This window comes from Brachyistius frenatus, unplaced genomic scaffold, assembly GCF_029030835.1.
Source record: "Brachyistius frenatus isolate BFR_SWC_R1_liver_20210118 unplaced genomic scaffold, ASM2903083v1 Contig_11, whole genome shotgun sequence".
NCBI lineage: Eukaryota > Metazoa > Chordata > Actinopteri > Embiotocidae > Brachyistius > Brachyistius frenatus.
In genome coordinates, this window is record NW_027210610.1 from 3,739,456 (window position 1) to 3,757,762 (window position 18,307).

Consider the following 18,307-nt stretch of genomic DNA (forward strand, 5'->3'; position numbering starts at 1 on the left):
TCTGAAACCACAGGAGCACTTCAGCCCAGCGGCTTCCATCTCTCTTCTTCTCTCCTCCAGTCCAAAGAGCTTCAGATCAAGCGTCAGTTCCAGGACACCTGTAAGATCCAGACCCGCCAGTACAAGGCCCTGCGCAACCACCTGCTGGAGAACACGCCCAAGTCGGACCACAAGGCCGTGCTGAAGCGGCTGAAGGACGAGCAGACCCGTAAGCTGGCCATCCTGGCCGAGCAGTATGACCACTCCATCAATGACATGCTGTCCACACAGGCTGTGAGTAAGGCAAGGAGACGTCGTTCACTTCACACTCGCACCACACCACCACTGCCGTGCCCGGCTCCGGGTCGGGCCCGCCCCCGCCTGCTCGCCCGCCCGCCCGCCCGCCCGCCAACCAGCATCCTCCTGGTCCCTCAGTGTTAATGTTCACCTGAACTCACATTTCCCAGTGTTGGAGCTATTGATCCACCCTGTTTCCCCTGCAGTCAAACATTTCTGTGCAGCTCCTACTCCAAAACATCTTGTCCCATAAATTTCTGGGAGAAATAATCGTTTCCTAACCCTGCCAGAGGAAAACTTGGAGAACATGTGTTCGGAGTTAAGGCGGAACTTCAGGACTGAGACCACTGATGTCCAGCCAAGTAACACATGTAGGCAGTTTCATCTTTAAAACCTTTCCATCAATTTAACATTGCAATCCTACAACATGGTCAGCCTTCAAACAGCTTCATACAACTACTTTCTTGTTGTATTTACAAGTTCCCTTTGTAAATGGCACCTTTTCTTACACCTTTTGTTACATGAGATCCGATATATCTGAGCGTCTCTCTGCTTTAGACGTGAAAGTGCAGCATCTTGAGATGATCCATTCTCGTCCTTTTACCAAATTATTGTGCGGTGTTGTGTATATTTTTTTTTTCTTTTTGTTGATTGTTTTCAAGTCCTAAATAATATATTTTATTTAATATTTTTTTGGACTGAACATCCAAATACTTAGACCCACAGACTCCCAGGGGACCGTGAAGGCAGGTTTACTCCATAAGTTATGTGGGTCAACATAATTTGATTAACCACAAATTTGTCCCGAGAACTGTTCAGCTGCGTTACGACCGTTACGTCAAAATCAAGTTTTAAGATCCAGAGCTTTTTAGTTGATATTGAGCTCCAATGTTGTAAAGTGTGTTTAGTGTGTAGTGACCAGACAAAAAAAAAAACTCCCGACCGTGCGGTATTATTCCACTACGGGAGAAGCGTACGGCTGAGAAATTGGGGACTATTAATTATCTTTCAGTCGACTTAGTGAATTGTTAATAACTAATCGTTTCAGCTCAACAGGGCCGTTCGGTTTCAGGACGTCCCCGAGATAATGAAACTGCTCTACAGTTGGGGTCAAAAGGGTCCAACGCAAAATTGTTGCCTCGTGGCCTCTCGGGAACTTCATCCACACACAGAGTCACAACCACATCTCTGTACTGACCTTTACTTTCCACGTCACGGCTACAGCTAATCACTCCGATTCCAACTTCGACGCGAGTTTGAGGAATTAGTCTGGGTTGATTTACAGACCAGTTCGATGTATAATATCGGCACATCCCGGCGTGCTTTACTAATGGCTGAAGTGAATATATGAACAATGTTGGAGTCTTCTCGCTCAAGTGAAGTGTGACGATCGAACAAATATCGATAAACTTTATATTTGTCAAATCTCTCCTAGCTCGTAATGCGCAAATCCCAGGCTTTTAAATGAGCGAAACATAGGAGGAAGAGGACGGACGTAAAATCATGCCTCCTCAATGACATAACCCCCTGTGCTACTTTAATTACCTCACAGGGCAGCGCGCCACGTAAGCCCGGTAAGCCAAAATCCCCGCTGCCCTTGTTTTGTGCGCAACATCTCCTCATGCTGTTTGGGAAGGTTTCCCAAACACTGATTAAACTCAATCCTCAGGTCAGAAAAGTACTTATATGTTTAAATGATGAAACAATCTGTTTCCTGGAGTCAGGCAATAAAACAGGCATCACGCACGCAGGCCAACAGACTTCAACTGTTCTGCAACATTTTGTAATTCCGGATTTCTCGCATAAACTGCACACATACCGAAAGGTGCATTTAACTTCACCCTCTCAAATACAATATGCAGCATACACAGGCACGGGCTGCTCAAACTTCCTCAGACAAAACACTGATCTGACGACACTCGTGGTCCTCCCCTCAGCTCTTTGGTGCTCCCTCTTCTTTACGTTTGTCAGCCTCTCTAAACCGTTCCTCCTCTCGCCTCGTCCACACCGAAGCAGAAACTGTTGCCCACACAATCGTGCCGAATCCATTTTTCACCGCCCTCCCTCCCTTTTTTTTTTTTTTTTTTTTCCCTGCCTTTCAGCTGCGACTGGATGAGACCCAGGAAGCGGAGTACAAGGTGCTGCGGATGCAGCTGCAGCAGGAGCTGGAGTTGCTGAACGCCTACCAGAGCAAGATCAAGATCCACACCGACACGCAGCACGAGAGGGAGGTCAAGGACCTGGAGCAGAGGGTGTCCATCCGCCGGGCCCTGCTGGAGCAGAGGGTTAGACTCCTTTGGCTATCGCTTACGTGAAATCAGCGACCTTTTGAAACAGCACTTAAGGAACCCCCCCCCCAAAAAAAAGGTCCATTTAGTAGATGTTCTGGAGCTTTCAATCATATCACACAGTCTTTCTCAGAAGAAATGGACAATTAAACATCTATATTGTCTTCCTCTAAAAAAAACCCCCAAAAAACCCTACGTGGGTTTTGTTTACAAACGGCTTATTACCAACCACAGCTAGGATCCACTTTTAAAGATGTTCGTGGTTGTATGAATAAGGAACAATGTGAGGCGTTTCCGATGGCACCCGTATAAAGTATTTCTGCGTTTAAAGCAGATGGGTTTGAGTGTACGGTTCGATACAACAACAGACTTGGGTGCCGAAACGCCCGCTCACTTCCCGTTTCTACGGTAACTTTAACGTCCAAACCGTTATGTTTCCCCAACCGAGTGTTTTTTGGGCCTAGACCTAACCGAGGGTGCTGATTTAAAAAAAAAAAAAAACAACTCTGCTGTGGGTCGTGTTTGAGGGTAGGAACAAACAACCCTTAAAGTCGTTTGGGTTGGAGCGCCTGTTGCCATTTCCACGACAACTGAGTGACTCAGTCTGCTAAGGATGACCATGTGGTACAATTGACAGCTCCAGAACAGTCGCTAAGTTGACCTTGTGGTAAAGGTCATACTGTCATAATGTCAGTTGTTGTTTCCAAGGTGAAGGGCAAACTCGCCATCTTTATTCATTCATTCGTTTACAGTATAATATGAGCTCCAGAGGATTGTCAAGTTTGCTAAATCTTAGTTTTGAAGCTTTGAAGAATGGCCTCAGTCGTTGTAAACTTCTACTGACCTCGGTGCATTTGATAATGACACTTTTTTTTACGGATGAATACAAACTGTGTCGTAACGGTCTTTTCCCAGATCGAGGAGGAGATGTTGTCCCTGCAGAACGAGCGCTCGGAGCGTATTCGCACCCTCCTGGAGCGGCAGGCCATCGAGATTGAGACCTTCGATTCGGAGAGTCTGCGTCTGGGCTTCAGCAACATGGCCCTGTCGGGCATCCCCAGTGAAGCCTACCCCAAGCAGGGCTACTCCAACGCTCCGCCCTCCGGCTCCCGCTCCGCTGGCCACTGGAGCCACGGCATCCACCCGCAGGGCACGCCCTCGCAGCAGCTCTCCCGCCGCAGCCACAACAGCAGCAGCAGCAGCAGCAGCAGCGGCATCGGAAGCGGGGCGGGGGACCGCCGGAGCGAGTCGTCCTCTTCCTCCCACGGCTTGGGATTGGCCCTGGGGCTGGGGCGGGACGGGAGGGAGGTGCACCATTCGTCCCGCTCTTCCGCCTCCTCTTCCTCGTCCTCCTCCTCGTCTTCCTCCCACCACCAACGCCACCACCTGCCCCAGCACTACCACCACCAGAGCACGCCGCAGCTCTACCGTGAGCGGGAGAGGGATCGAGATAGGGAGCGGGAGAAGGAGAGGGAGCGGGAGTGGGCCGGAGTGCGAGGCTCCGGCGGCGACCTGGCCCACCCACACCCCCTGCCCTTCTCCCATCACCTGCCCTCGCGCTCCTCCTCTCAGTCCCTGGCCATGTTACCTCCCCCGCCGCCTGCCCCTCCCTCCATCTCCGGCCCGTCCTCCTCGTCCTCGTCCTCGTCCTCCTCGCAGGGGGGGATATACGGAGGCGGCGGGCTGGCCGTGCGCGGCGCCCCCAGCCTGATGGCCCTGAGGAACAGCCCCCAGCCTCTGAGGAGGACGGCGTCCGGCGGGGGGCCCGGAGGCGCCGGGGGCAACGACGGCGTCCTGAGCCGAAGCACCTCTGTCACTTCGCACATCTCTAACGGCTCCCACCTCTCCTACTCTTAGACAGCAGGAGGAAGAGCAGACAGGGCGGTAGCACGATGGGTGGGAGTGATTTAGGAAGGTAGCTATCACAGGTTGCGTCTCAATACTCTCAGCTTGCCTCTTTTCTTTCTTTCCTCAACTTTTGAAAAGCTGAAATGCAGCAGATTTAGGGATATCACCCTTTTCTTTCAATGCACAGAAGGTCCAACATCAGAGGCGAAGAGAGGACAAACTGACATTATTGAGCTGCACCCTGCCTCTTTAGACTCAGGGTGGGTAGAGAGGCTTTCTCCCATTCTCAGGTATAAAAGAGGGAGGGAGGAATGTAACCACCTGTAATACTACTGGATTAAGGTGATTTTAGAAAAAAAAAAAAAGAGGAGGTTTGTGTTTAATGTTTTTATCTTTGTTACCGCCTGTATATAAGTGAGCTAGGACGCGTGAAAGGAGGGACATTTAGCCTTTTCTTATCCTCCGAGAGCTGCAGAGGGAGGGGACGGCAGCCATGTCTTCTTCTATGATGTTCTAAATGCTGGAATGGAGAAAGAGCGAGGACAGGGGAGGGGGAAAAAAGGAAGATGATGTTTCGTTGCATTGTGTACGTACTTGTATGTAGTCTGTAGTGTCCAGATATTATCTAGCAAGCACTCGAGACTCGGACTCCGGAGAGGGCAAAAAGGGGATGATTCAAAATAAGGAGGGGTTACTTTAGTCTCCAGCCTGCTGGAGTTTGGAAAAAAAAAAAAAAAAAAAAACTTTTTATTGATTTACAACTATTGATGTTTTTTTGGAAACTTTTCTTTTTTGTATTAAGTGTATAAAAAAAAAAAAAAAAAAAAAAAAACAAGTTGCTTGGAGCGTCACCAATGCCTTTAAGGGGTTATAAAGGGATGTCGTGCCATCAAAATTTTGTATTTGATGACCGCAAGATGATTTAAAACCGAATACAAATACCGCGAATGTTTGTAAAGTCAAGAGACTCTTCTAAAAATGCAGCTGGGACGAGGAGAAATGTTTGCGTGGAAAAATGTACAAATACATATGAAAAAAAAAAAAAAAAAAAAAAAAAGCTTTCAGGCAACCCATATTGAGTATCTAAAAACAACATAGATGTCTACGGGAGTCACTCCGATGCATGAGATAGATGTACAAAAAAAAAAAAAAAGATTAAAAAAAGATTTGTACACATGACCAAACACATTTGAAATGTACCGTAACTGTCCAAGTTTCACCGGCATCGAAGATCACCTGTCCCACATTTTTGATCTTTACTGTACATATTTATGGGAATATTAAAAACAAAAACAAATCATTTGGTTTTATAGAGTAACAAAGATAACGATAGTAATTTTGATATATTCAAATGAGTATTGAAGTCAAGATTTAGAGCGACAACTCCGACTGCATTTTCTATAGGTGTCAATATTACCATAACTAATCCTGATGTAATTGCTGTTGTAATCATGTTCACATTTTTCTTGCGAGAAGCAAAGGGCCCACTTTTGACTGTACAAAAAAAAAAATAGTTGATAAAAAAACTGTTGCATTGTCAGGTATGGTGTGTGTTCAAGGTATTAATGATTATTAATAAGGCATTATTAATAATTGATTAATGATTTATGTATGTGTGTCGAGCGGTAAAGTCTAGTTATATTGCCACTTTGGTTTTTTTTAGACGGCAAAACAATAGAATTTTAAAAGACACTCCTACAGCAACACCCCACGGTTCACGTGAACTCTGACCACCTCCTCCGGACTCTCATAGGAAAAAAAAAAAAAAAAAAGATTTAACAATTGGCCACTGGAATGTAATTGCTGGTTTTCCGTCTTATTTATTTACTCATTTCAGTTTGGGATTAAGCTGATAATCTGACTGCTGAAAGGTGCAGCATGCAATCAGTGCAATCAGCTGGAAGAGGAAAATGAAGAAAATGAAGAAAAAGAAAAAGAAGAAGAAGAAGTAGAAGAAGTAGAAGTAGTAGTGATTGGGACGGGCCTCGACTGAGCTGCTGTGAACGTGCACCCTCTTGTGCCGACAGAGCAGCAGTGACAGCAGCAGCCCGTCCACTCGGATTTAGAGACCTCTTAGTGTTCAATGAGCATGATGCTTCTCAGGCCCTCCCTGTGGGCTGCCGTTTACTTGAAGGAGATCACAAATAACTGGACTTTTTTTAAATTTTTGTTGCCGTTTTTTTTTATTTTTTTTTTTTTATTACTATTATTTTACTTGGAAAAAAAAAAAGAAAAGATAATCACCCTGCTGTTTGTATGACTCAGAAACACCAGCTCAAGACAATTCCCTGTATAACCTACTACTTTATGCTTGGTTGGAATCTCAGTGCATGCATAAACTCCTTATATAAACTAAGACTGGCGGGTTTCGGGACGGCCTTTTGTGTGTGGAAATCAGTGTGGTTGTGTTTTTAGGTGGGTTGTTGTCGGTATCTGAGGGTTCGTGGCGAGAGCAGTTTCCTGCCTGGTGCCTGCAGGTGAAGGGTGAAGGGCGAAGACGCAACACGGGCACGTCTGTGTTTTGCAGAGATTTTTTGGGGGGGCGGAAATTCTTAATAAATATTCACATCAAGCAACTCCAAACTTGAGGAGGGGAAGGAAGAAGGGTCTTAACTCATGTATTGGAAAAGAAATGGGGTGTTTTAAAAAGTAATTTAAAAAAAGATAATAAATTGATATTAACACATTAACTCGTCTTGATTTGGTTTTATTAAGAGGTTTATTACAGGGCTGCAACGAACAACTATCTTAGATGAAACAAGAAGTCGGCAGCTAATCTGTTCATTGATTAATATTTGAGTATCTTTATTTATTTTTCTATAAAATAGCAAAAATAATGCCTGGTCCAGTTTCTAAAATGTGAATATTTTTTCCTATGATTATCTTTGATTTTTTGTTGTTGTTGTTGTTGTTGTTGTTGGCAAGGCATTTTCTGAGCAACATTAAAAAAAAAAAATTAAATCATAAAAAAACGTAATTTGCAGCCACAGATTATTTATCAATTTTCGAAATTATGTTGAAGGTTAATCAATTAAACGTTATATTTAATTTTTAAAAACATATATGACATTAACGTCTCTTTTCCAATTCACAGTTAAAAAAAATATTAAGTTTACAATCACAGTTAATTATCCAATATTCACCTCAATACTTTTTTTTGCTTTAAAATGATTCTTGTTTTTCTTCTTGTTGTTTTACCAAGCAGACATACGCGTTGCAAACAATTATTGTGATCCATTGTGTGAGTATCCTGAGCTTCTATTCGTCCTGTACTGATTTTCACTCTGACATCATTATTATAGGCTGACTGGGAGGATCTGTGCGCACTGCCCTTTAAGATGCGTCTGTCATCGCTCCGTTAATGGAAAGTCGTCCTGGCTGTTTTCTACGCTGCAGATCTGTTCCGTGCGGCCTGGCCTGAGGAGGGGAGAGAAAAAAGAAAAAAAAAAACACACTCTGGAGAGCATTTTGTGTCGGCCGACAAAAGACCAGGAAGGAAGGGGGAGAGGATAGGCTCCGCCGAGAGAGACGGAAATGAGAGGGGGGTGTCCAAAGAGGAAACCCGATCCCTTTAAGAGCAAGTGGGACATAGCGGTGCGAGAAAAGGAGAGGAGGGGGAGAAGAAAGAGGAATTAAAAAAGAAAAGGAAGAAAGAGACAGGGAGGGAGGAGGGAGAGCGGGCGATAAAAAAAGAAAGATGACATCCTCGCAGCTGAACGGCCGAGGTGGAGCGATAGGCTGCGGCCCGGCGAGAGCGCCGCTCGCCGGGGTCAGGGCTTGAATCCAACAACGAGGCTTCGACAAACACCCGATTGGCCTATTGGGGGGAAATCGGAAAAATAGATTCAAAAATTAAAAACAAAGCATGACCTGCAGTGCTACCAGATACGTGTGTTATAACTCATATTTGTTCTCTTGCGTAAAAATTCATTTATTTCACGTAGACTGGTTTATGTTTATTGCGAAAGTCTAATACTGTAAGATGCGATTTTTTTTTTTTTTGCTTTTGAAAGTAGTTTTGTTGTGTGATACTGCGTTTTAGTGAGATAGGTGTTAAATGAATTAAAGTTAGAAACCAAAGTGAAAGAGAAAACGGGCCATTATTGGACCTGGCCTGCTCCACCATTGCCTGTGTACTGCAGCTTGCATTAGTCGACAGCTGCGTGCATTTTAATTGACAGCACCAGGCTACCTCAATGAGAAAAACATATTTTTGCAGACGACTTTCTTCACATTTTTCACGAGAATCCAGGAGCCCGTCGTTTCTGCTGCAGGACAGGCGACTGTTTGCGCCTCCAATCGTCGGCGGGCCTAACAGAAACCATGCAAAGGCTGCTTTCCTCGATCTCAATCAGGAGCTGACTTTATAATCTCCATCGCTGTGGCGCAAAATGGATGCTGCTTGGAGCAATTTTCTCTTCCAGGTAGGCTTGTTTTTGCTGCGTGCCTCATTTTCTTGACGGCGCACACTTTTCTCACGCAGGCCGTTCAAGTGCTCTGTCCGGCAGTCCCACAGCCCATTCCTATCTTGTGTTACAACGTTGCACCTCGACAAGATAATGCTGTGACTTGTGTTTACATTTGGTGATGGCCTTCTTCTTGCTTCTTCAGAGTACTCCCACCCAAAACCAAGTGGAGGGGAGCCTCCAATCAGAACTCCTGCCAGTGCATACGAGCTCTCCCCAGACCCCACCCACAGAGCACATAGCACAGCCTCCTTCAACTGTGGACACTACTGCTCTCAGTGAGGAACCTCTGCCTGGTGAGGGACACTTCACTCCACACCTGTGGAGCTGTTCAAAGAAAACAATTGTGACACTTTAGTGTCTTTTGATAAAGTCAGTCTGGTGATAAAAAAAAAAAAAAACAACCAGTGAAGACAGGTGAAAAGTCAGGACACATTGAAGCCAATGATTGGTAAATAAAATTGAACCTTATAATCGACTGAATTAATTTAGAAATGGAAATAGCAATGTGGTTTGAATTTCCCTTCCCAGTATTCAAAAATAGCACTCAGGTGGCTTAAATGTTATAAGATTTGAGTTGGATCTAAAATTTCCGGTCAAGTCCAAAAGTCCATTTGCTCAGATTATCATGGATAATTGTAAATATTCGACACGTTGTTCAGCAGCATCTCGGTGTTTCTCCAAAAGTAATTGTTCAATAAAGATAGTATTGTTATTAAACCCAATAAAAAATAAAAAATAAATCGTATAGCCATATTATTTTACTTCAATTTACCAACATGCAAAATAATTCAATGGTTTAAAGTTACATGTAATTTCTCTGTATCTGTTCAACTTTCCAACCAAACTGGATTAAGTATTGATGCATTGTCGGGCTGCAACTTGTTATGAGTTTGTTACTCGATTAGTCGAATGACAGAAAATGAACTGATCAAGTCTTTCTTTCACTGTTTCCAGCTTCTCAGATATGATCCCTTGCTGCTTTATTTTGCCTTCTGTCATAATAAAATAACAATCTTGTTGACTTCTGTTGAGTCAAAACAACAACTTGAAAACATAATTTTTCTCCATTTTCGGACACCTTATGGGCCATTAGAACGTCACCAGCAGATTAAGTGATGAAACTAAGCAATCATTATCTCTGATTATCAATTAATCAGTCGATCATTTTAGTAATTAACCAGATAGCTGCTTAAACTAAAAGATGGTTTAAAAAAAAAAATACCCGTTAGGACAGACTCAATTCTCTACAATATAAAACGGAAAAGAAAACAACTTTGACAGGTTTTTGGATTACTGATGATTTGTAAAACAAAAAAGGCGTTTGTCAATCAATCAATCACTTTTTTTGCCAGTTGTTTTGGCACTAAAGCATCTTCACCTGCAAGTCACTAAAACAGGTTTCGGCCTAAAAAGTAGATTTAAAAAAAAAAAAAAATTTTGACAGACGTTTACTTCATCAACATGTACCGACACGTTATGGTCACTTGATAATGTCACAGTTGGATGAGCTGTCATTTACTCTCTGACCGTGTTCAGACGTCATGTTGCTGTTTGCCTCATTAGTCTAAATTACCTTTTTAAAAACAACACAAGAAAAATCTTTGACATTAACAACTCTCCCTCTCTTTCTGTCTTTTCTCCCGCCTCCCCCCCGGGTCCAGTGAAGCCAGTGTCTCGGCCGGCCCGCGTGCAACACATATGTGCCATCTGCAACAAGCAGTTCAAGAACAACTACAACCTGCGGCGGCACCAGTCGGTCCACACTGGGGTACGCATGAAGGACAGGGCCAGAGAGCAGGCGGAGGGAGCAAAGGAGGGAGCAGCCAGCCAGGTGGTGGTGGCGGTGGCAGCCCCGCTGGCGATGGCGGTGGGGGCCGGAGGGAGGACGGAGAGGCCCACTGTTCCCCTCTCCCTGCTGCACCTCTCCGCGCCTCCCCCTCTCGCCCCTCCCGGCGTGCTGGTGGGCACCCACCAGCCTCACCTGGGTGGTCAGGCTGGTGAAGGGGTTGCCATGCCCAACGTAATGGCTAGTGTTAACCCTCATGCTCCGCCTCCTGCTGCTGTCGTCATGGCCACAGGGGCGACAGTACAGGTGGGTCAGGGCCTTGTGGAGATGGCTGTCGTCACCCCCAAACCTTCGAGCATGTTGTTTCTTAAGCTGCCTGGCCACAGGGATGGTTAAGCCATCTTATTTGACAGTGTGGGACTTGCTTCATATTTAACTAAAACTCCCCCGTGTGTTAAATTTCACGAAAAGTCCGTGAACAGTTATCGGTTCAGGGACCAGGGAATCCATCCCAGTGTTTGGCACTGGTCCCCAGTTTGAGAAACACTGTGCTAGAAGCTCCCCCACGCTCCCCTGCATGTTCTCTGTAACACGAACAGTGTGAAAGCAGATAAAGACTAAAAGTCCAGCAGGAAGTAATTCAACTGTTAGAAATGTTTTAAAGTACAAACCATAGATAGTCAGTTATTTAACTGGTAAAAAATATCTGTGTTTATTTGCATGCCTTAAACAATAGATGTTTCTCTTTGTTTCTGGACAGAAAATACTCCCCATCTAAACTCTGTAGTGTGTTTATCTGTCCGTGTGTTTGCCCTCAGCGGCCCACAAACCCCAACCCAAACGTTGTGAGGAAGAACCATGCCTGCGAGACATGCGGGAAGGCCTTCCGAGACGTCTACCATCTCAACCGCCACCGCCTGTCCCACTCGGACGAGAAGCCCTTCTCCTGTCCCATCTGCCAGCAACGCTTCAAGAGGAAGGACCGCATGAGCCACCACGTGCGCTCCCACCAGGGCGGCGTGGAGAAACCTTACATCTGCCCCCACTGTGGCAAGGCTTTCTCCAGGTGACACCGTGGGACGAATGTTCCCAGCAGTCATACAACATAGACCTGTAATTAACACGTGAAGCATCTCCTGTTCTAATACGTTGTCCTGTCTTTTCCCCCCTCAAGGCCGGACCATCTGAACAGTCATGTCAGACAGGTGCACTCCTCGGAGCGGCCCTTCAAATGCCCCGTACGTCACGGTTACCTCGTGTTTCAGCCTCACGCAGCAGCTCCATTCATGTTAGCAATGACCGTGTTTACGTCCACGGCCCACTTCTATCTGTACCTTCAGCTGCCTCACGCGCACACACATATCCGCTGACATGAGCAAATGAACATGGGGACTATTACCATAGAAACGGATCTGCATAAAGTACATATCTGTGTGAATCAGAGAACACACAGCTGCTCGTTCTAACTGCTTTGTAATTGTTATGTCTACATGCAGCATCTCAAAGCTGGATAATGACAGGAGACACTGTCCATGAACCTCTACAGACAAGTTCATCTGTATGAGCTCTGACTGATGACTGAAATGAGTCTGTGGTTGTCTTTTGGTCTTCTGCATCTGTCACTAAGATTTTACGCTTGTTGCTTTTTTTTTTTAAATTAAGACTTGTAAATGATGTAAAAGTTAACTTTTAAAACCCTGCTGTCTACAGGCTTTTCTTTCTATATTGTTTCTTTACTGTATAATCACGATTTATTTCCATCTTTTTTCCAGACTTGTGAGTCCAGCTTTGCTACCAAGGATCGTTTGCGTGCGCATATGATTCGCCACGAAGAGAAGGTGCCCTGCCACATCTGTGGGAAGCTCCTGTCAGCTGCTTACATCACAGATCACATGAGGGTGCACAACCAGTCGCAGCACCACGCCTGCCATCTCTGTAACCGCAGTATGTACAGTTGCCTTTAATTACTTGATAACGGGAATGACATAAATTAGGTACGTGTTGAAAGAAATGCAGACATTGGAGTCCACATAACTCGAGGTTTAAGATGCGAACCCTGAACTGCAACGTCCACTTTTTTTTTTTCTGGTTTATTGTTTTTGTTTACTTGCCTTTTGTTGTTGTTTTGTGGTTAAGGATCTGTTTAAGCGATCGTGCACGGACTATTTCTTGGATAAGTGCAGTCACCGCTCCCTTCACTGGTTACCAGTAGCTGCCCGCATCCGTTTCAAAACATTGGTACTTGCGTACCGCGCTGCGAACAGATCGGGTCCAGTCTACATCCAGGACATGGTCCAACCTTACACCCCAGCCCGTTCCCTCCACTCTGCATCTACCAATCGGCTTGTTGCTCCATCACTGCGAGATAAACACTCAACAAAATCACGACTGTCTTCTGTCACGGCTCCTAAATGGTGGAATGAGTTCCCCAACGACATCAGGACAGCAGAAACTCTGTACATTTTCCGCCGCAAACTAAAAACACACCTCTTCAGACTTTACCTTGAATAGTAGCACTTAAAATGGCACTTACTTGTTGCACTTTGAAGTTTGGCTTTCTTGAAGAAAATTGTACTTTCTTGATTGTTGTTGTTCTGAATTTGTACCCTCGTGGTTGAAATGTACTCATTGTAAGTCGCTTTGGATAAAAGCGTCAGATAAATGAAATGTAATGTAATGTAACTTCTAAAAGTCCCTGCCGGTTTCTTAGCAACCTCAAGGAAACAAAAAGTTACCAGAAGATTTTGGAGAAATAGTCCGACACACATTCCCATGTAAAACCATGAGTTGTCATTTCTGCACTTCAGTTTTGGCCGGCTTAAATAAATGAGATTTAAAATGTTGATTAGTGATCTGTAGAGTTACACGCATGGGATTTTGTTACCTTCAGAATTGGCCAGGCTAGCTGTTTCCAGCCCTGATGCTAAACTAAGCTCACCAACTGTTGCCTCATATGTAACAGAGACACATGAGATTGGTATCAATCTGCTGATTTAACTCTCAACAAGAAAGGGAATAAGAGTGTTTCCCAAAAACGTCAGACGAGGGACTTTAGGTGCTAATCCATTAGTTCATGGTTGATTTTATTGTCATTCATCCACATACAAGTACACGGCTGAACAAAATGACATTTCTCACGGTCCCAAGGTGCTACCATACAAGATAAGAAATAAAAAGGATTAATAAAAAAGAAAAGAGAGAGATAACAAAAATAGCAGAGATGACAGGTAATACTATTACATCAACATGTCAAGATTGAATTCTTTTCCTCAAAGATAAGTTTTTGTCACTTAATCGTCTTGTCTCTGGCTCACTGGTTACGTTCTATATCTGTTGGACCACATGTGGACAGTCTGTCTACTTTGCATATTTAAGATCAGACTTCAGTTCATCACTGTTTTTCTGGTTACCCACATTGCTTCCACATGTGCTTGGATCTTGCCGTGTCTGAGTATTGAGTTAACTTTTGTATTTTCCGCTGAACTAACTCCTGGCTCTCCTCTCATCTGTCAGGTTTTACCACGCTGACATACCTTCGTGTCCACGCCCAGAAGCACCACGGCCAGGAGTGGAAGGACAGTCCGGGGGGCTTCGGCGGCACGGCTTCTGGCGGCATACTCGTCTGCCATTTGTGTGGCGTCCACTGCAAGACACCCACCCAGCTCCAGGGGCACATGGGCACCCATAGCAACAACCAGGGGGCCCCGAGCCCCATCACCTCTAACGTGGTTGCCGGCAGCTCTGTCTCCCTTAGCAACATGGTGACAGCACCCACCGTCTACGTCACCGGTAACACGGTGGTGGACCTGCTCGTCACAGACTGCTCTAGCATTGCAGCACCACAGCAACACAGTTAGCAGGAGAGAGTTCAGCAGTAAAACCTCAGTCCCTTAGCAGAGGGCAAGGTTAGAGAAGGTTGAAGTTACTCGTAGACGCCGTTTCATTTTTGTCATATCCCCACTCAAGAGGTAAGGTTAGGATTAAGGGTGGGGGGGGGATTAACACCAGTCAGCGCTCAAGGAGAGTGTCACCTCGGAGCTGCAGAGCTGGAGCACCAGAGAAAAGCAGAAAAAGGAAGATTCGTATTAACAGAAGTCGAGAAAAGGACATTTTGTGGCTGCAGCAGGTTCATTGACACTAACGACAAACATGGATGTGTTGTCCTAATATTCCTGAATGCTCTTGTGCATTTGAGATTCCAATGAAACTGTGGTATTGTGAGCATCTACTGTATTAATTTCCCCTCTCTGTCCTCTCTCTCTCTCTCTCTCTCTCTCTCTCTCTCTCTCTCTCTATCCCTCCCTGTCAACCCTGGCATTGGCTGCTCTCTGCAAGTGCACCAAGTACTGTATATCTCTCACCAGCTCTGATCTTATACCTCCATCTTGCAGCTCACTTACTAAGAATCCAAATGGCTTGCGTTAAGACGTAGCAAGAAGAGATTAGCTCTCAGAAAACAAAACGAAGAAAAAAAAAGAAAAAAAAAACATTAGAAGGGAAGTTGTGTGTTTGGGTGTGCGTAAGTCTGGGCTCCTCTCGCATGTTAGCTCGTATGTTCACACAGTTAAGATCAACATTTGATTTGAAGCTAGTTTTTTATGTCTCTACTAGTGGGATATTTCTAGATCAGGACAGAAGACCATACACGTTGGTATGGAACTGTGGGATGTACTTGTTCTTTTGTTTTCTAAAGGTACAGAGACACGAAGAGAGTTCAGGAGCTTCAAGCACCTTAAACTGTTTTTGTTGGATTCAGTAATGATCAAAATGGGTTGTGGATTTCTTGGATTGTCTTGCTCTGAGTCTTCCTCTCTTGGTCTGGCCTTTAAGAAAAAAAAAAAGAAGAAACAACTGCTAATCAACACTTCAGCTTCGGACATGGCAATTCTTGCACCTGAGAACTACCTTCTGCATGAAAACCAGCTAGCTCAGTCATGCTTATTGTTAGGGAGCTGTCATGACAAAAGAAACTTTATGCAGTTCCACTAAGTTAGTTGGCTGTAAACAATAATATTTATAAAAGTGTTGATTTTACTCAGACATTTTTATCATTGTTGGCCATTCATTTGATTGTAACTGTCATTGCCATAGTCCTTTGTTTTCTCTATATGTACCAGTCCAATGAGTGGAACTTATGCATTAGATTTAGTCATTTAACTCTCTGTATAGCACATAATGTGTTGAACGCAAGTCATTATAGTTCTTACATTAATCATGTGAAGAATGGCCATGTGTCCGTTGGACATTTTGGTTGCTTTGAGTTCTATTGTGAGTGATGTGTGGTGTCGACAGGACTTCTGAAGTCACCAGTCAGGCAAAAAGGTACAACGGGAGTTTGACAACACCACTCGGTATGCTGTAAACAAATCCTGGTTTTGTACTGGAGTGCTTTTTGTGTTAATATGTTATCTTTAAATTCGTAGGTGTCTTTTCTTTTCTTTTCTTTTTTCTTTTCTTTTCTTTTCTTTTCTTTTCTTTTCTTTTCTTTTCTTTTCTTTTCTTTTCTTTTCTTTTCTTTTCTTTTTTTCTCTTTTCTTTTCTTTTCTTCTCTTTTCTTCTCTTTTCTTTGGATATGTGTTCTTCCTGTTGAGAAAATTTAGTAATTTACAACAAATTAATTTTAGGTTTCCTCCATTACACTAAGAAAAAAAATAATACCTCTACTCTAGGATTCTGTACAGCTCTTGTGATACATCTTAATGCCTTATTGTACTCAACTGCATTTTAATTCTTTTATGATAAAATATCTCAAATCTTAGTCATGGATTCATTAAGAATATTAATGGGATGTATTTATATTTATATTTTTATATTTCTCAACAGTATGCATGTCTAAAAGGTTGTTAGAGCAAAAAAATCAATGATGCTTACTACAGTCATAAATATTATGTTATTTTGTAGATGAAGTAGAGATCATGTTATTATTTTGTAATTTGGACAATTTAAAGTAAAAAGATTAAACAGGCTTTGTGTTGTGTGCTGATCATTTCACCTACTTCAACAGAGAGTAAGGATGATAAATAATAATTTATTTAGGAATCACATTCACAAGAACCCTTCAAGACAAAAAACACGCATAACTATATCATACAAAGGATGACAAAGGGAATCCATAATTAGGTAACACAAAAAGTAATAAAACTGCATTCACTTTTTCCACATCCACGACTCAATACGATTGGTCTGGACGTAAGCTCACAGTTATTCATTTTGGATGCATCCAGATGCTTCATTTGCATGTTGTGAATCAAAATGTGAAACAACCACAACAGAAGTTACAAAAACGTTCCCCCACAATCTTCAAAAAAAATCAGTAGGGTTTTTGGATATCATTTTATAACCTGAAAACAGTGCGTGGGGTCAATTTAGTGAATGTTCACACAAGACATGCCTGACAAAAGTTGACTGATTCAAACGTAGCTACTCAACATATTACTAGAAGTGTTGAAAGTGCAGCAGTTCCTGATTTTTGCTACTTTGAGTCTCTTACAGACTGAATACATGAATCCCTTTTTCTCTCGAGAAACATCATCGTGCTCATGTGTTCAAAAATACTCATTCAAAGTAAACTTCATTTACACAGCCAAAATGAACTATGCAGAAGCTATCTATTGTGTCAGTATCACTGTACTGTAAAGCTAAAAGAACAGTTCAGACACATTCTTCACATTATTGTATTTTATTATTGTATTTCAGGAAAATACAATAAAATACACACTGAAATTAAAAGTTGATGAGACCATTTAAAGAAAAGTAGGCCCACCAAAACCAGTTAAAGTAACTATAACTTGTGAAATGCACTTAACATTAAACACTGATATTAAAAAGCTATGTGACTTCTACTTAAACATCATCTCCATTTCTTGGAATCTGAGAGACAAATGTTTATTTCATTTGCAGAACTTTTTGAGGGCTTTTTAGACAAGACTGTTTCTATTCCAACATCAGAGCTGTATGTCTGGTGAGTAGAAATGTAACATAGCATCTAAAGATTTGTAAAAAGTGTTTTTTTAGAATCTCTTAAATCTTTAACATTGCTTGCTAGTCATAAACTGGAGGAGGTTGAGATTAATTATTAATTGTTTGTAAGCCTTTTTTAAATATTTCTTACTAAGTACCACTTAAGCTTTGCTACCGCATTTCAAGTCTAATAGGGCACATTTCTAAACGGGTTCATAGCTGTAAACAACAGTTTTAATAATAGTTAATAAATGCTTTACTGATCAGGTATAAGGCATTAGTAATAACAACTTTGGGTTGCCAGGTTGTAAAACAAAACCTCCCTCCAGCATGAAACCTTGCTTTTCTTATTATGGAAACTTTTTGACCCAATAAAACTCTATATTGCCTACTTTTATTTAGTTTTGAAGATTATGCATCCGTCTCTAAAACTGACTTAAGTTCATAAACTTGTGGAAAATTGCTTTTCAGTTTTATTATAACGTGTGTATTTATTTGCATGTCCTCGTTTGTTCTTACTACTACCCTGCACAAGCTTTGAGCAAACTATTGGAGATGGTCACCAGGATGGGCTGGGGAGGACACACAGTATCTACTACAGGAGATTTTGACATTTGTTTCAACAATGCAAGCCTGCGTTACCCTTTAACCCGAAAGGACAAAGCGAGGTTATCATTGCA

General features: G+C 43.1%; 2 protein-coding genes and 1 long non-coding RNA gene across 4 annotated transcripts in view; 2 read left to right on the forward strand and 1 right to left on the reverse strand.

Annotated features, from left to right (window-relative positions):
- The window catches only part of taok2b (TAO kinase 2b), a 28,697-nt gene extending 21,595 nt beyond the window's left edge, over window positions 1-7,102 (forward strand). For both annotated transcript variants that reach the window (XM_069691637.1, XM_069691638.1), the window contains exons 18-20: window positions 61-273; window positions 2,379-2,561; window positions 3,480-7,102. In XM_069691637.1, coding sequence (XP_069547738.1) covers window positions 61-273; window positions 2,379-2,561; window positions 3,480-4,421 — 1,338 coding nt within the window. In that variant the 3' untranslated portion in view covers window positions 4,422-7,102. The remainder of the gene's footprint in view (window positions 1-60; window positions 274-2,378; window positions 2,562-3,479) is intronic.
- A 446-nt stretch (window positions 7,103-7,548) lies between these two features.
- Window positions 7,549-16,632, forward strand: mazb (MYC-associated zinc finger protein b (purine-binding transcription factor)). Its single transcript, XM_069691651.1, has 7 exons — window positions 7,549-8,836; window positions 9,024-9,174; window positions 10,543-10,973; window positions 11,486-11,733; window positions 11,842-11,905; window positions 12,440-12,611; window positions 14,181-16,632. Exons 1-7 carry the CDS (start codon window positions 8,804-8,806, stop codon window positions 14,522-14,524), a joined length of 1,443 nt encoding a protein of 480 aa, XP_069547752.1. The 5' UTR covers window positions 7,549-8,803; the 3' UTR covers window positions 14,525-16,632.
- Window positions 16,633-16,675: 43 nt separating this feature from the next.
- LOC138617031 (uncharacterized) lies at window positions 16,676-17,544 on the reverse strand. Its single transcript, XR_011310636.1, has 2 exons — window positions 17,195-17,544; window positions 16,676-17,090 (listed from the first exon to the last, which is right to left on the reverse strand). It is a non-coding gene; the product is annotated as an uncharacterized lncRNA (long non-coding RNA).
- Window positions 17,545-18,307: the final 763 nt, after the last annotated feature.

Coding starts and splice junctions, on each gene's coding strand:
- mazb (XM_069691651.1), top strand. CDS start 8,804: ATGGATGCTGCTTGGAGCAATTTTCTCTTCCAG. Junction 11,734..11,841: donor TGTGGCAAGGCTTTCTCCAG/GTGACACCGTGG, acceptor TCCCCCCTCAAG/GCCGGACCATCTGAACAGTC. Junction 12,612..14,180: donor CTGCCATCTCTGTAACCGCA/GTATGTACAGTT, acceptor CTCATCTGTCAG/GTTTTACCACGCTGACATAC.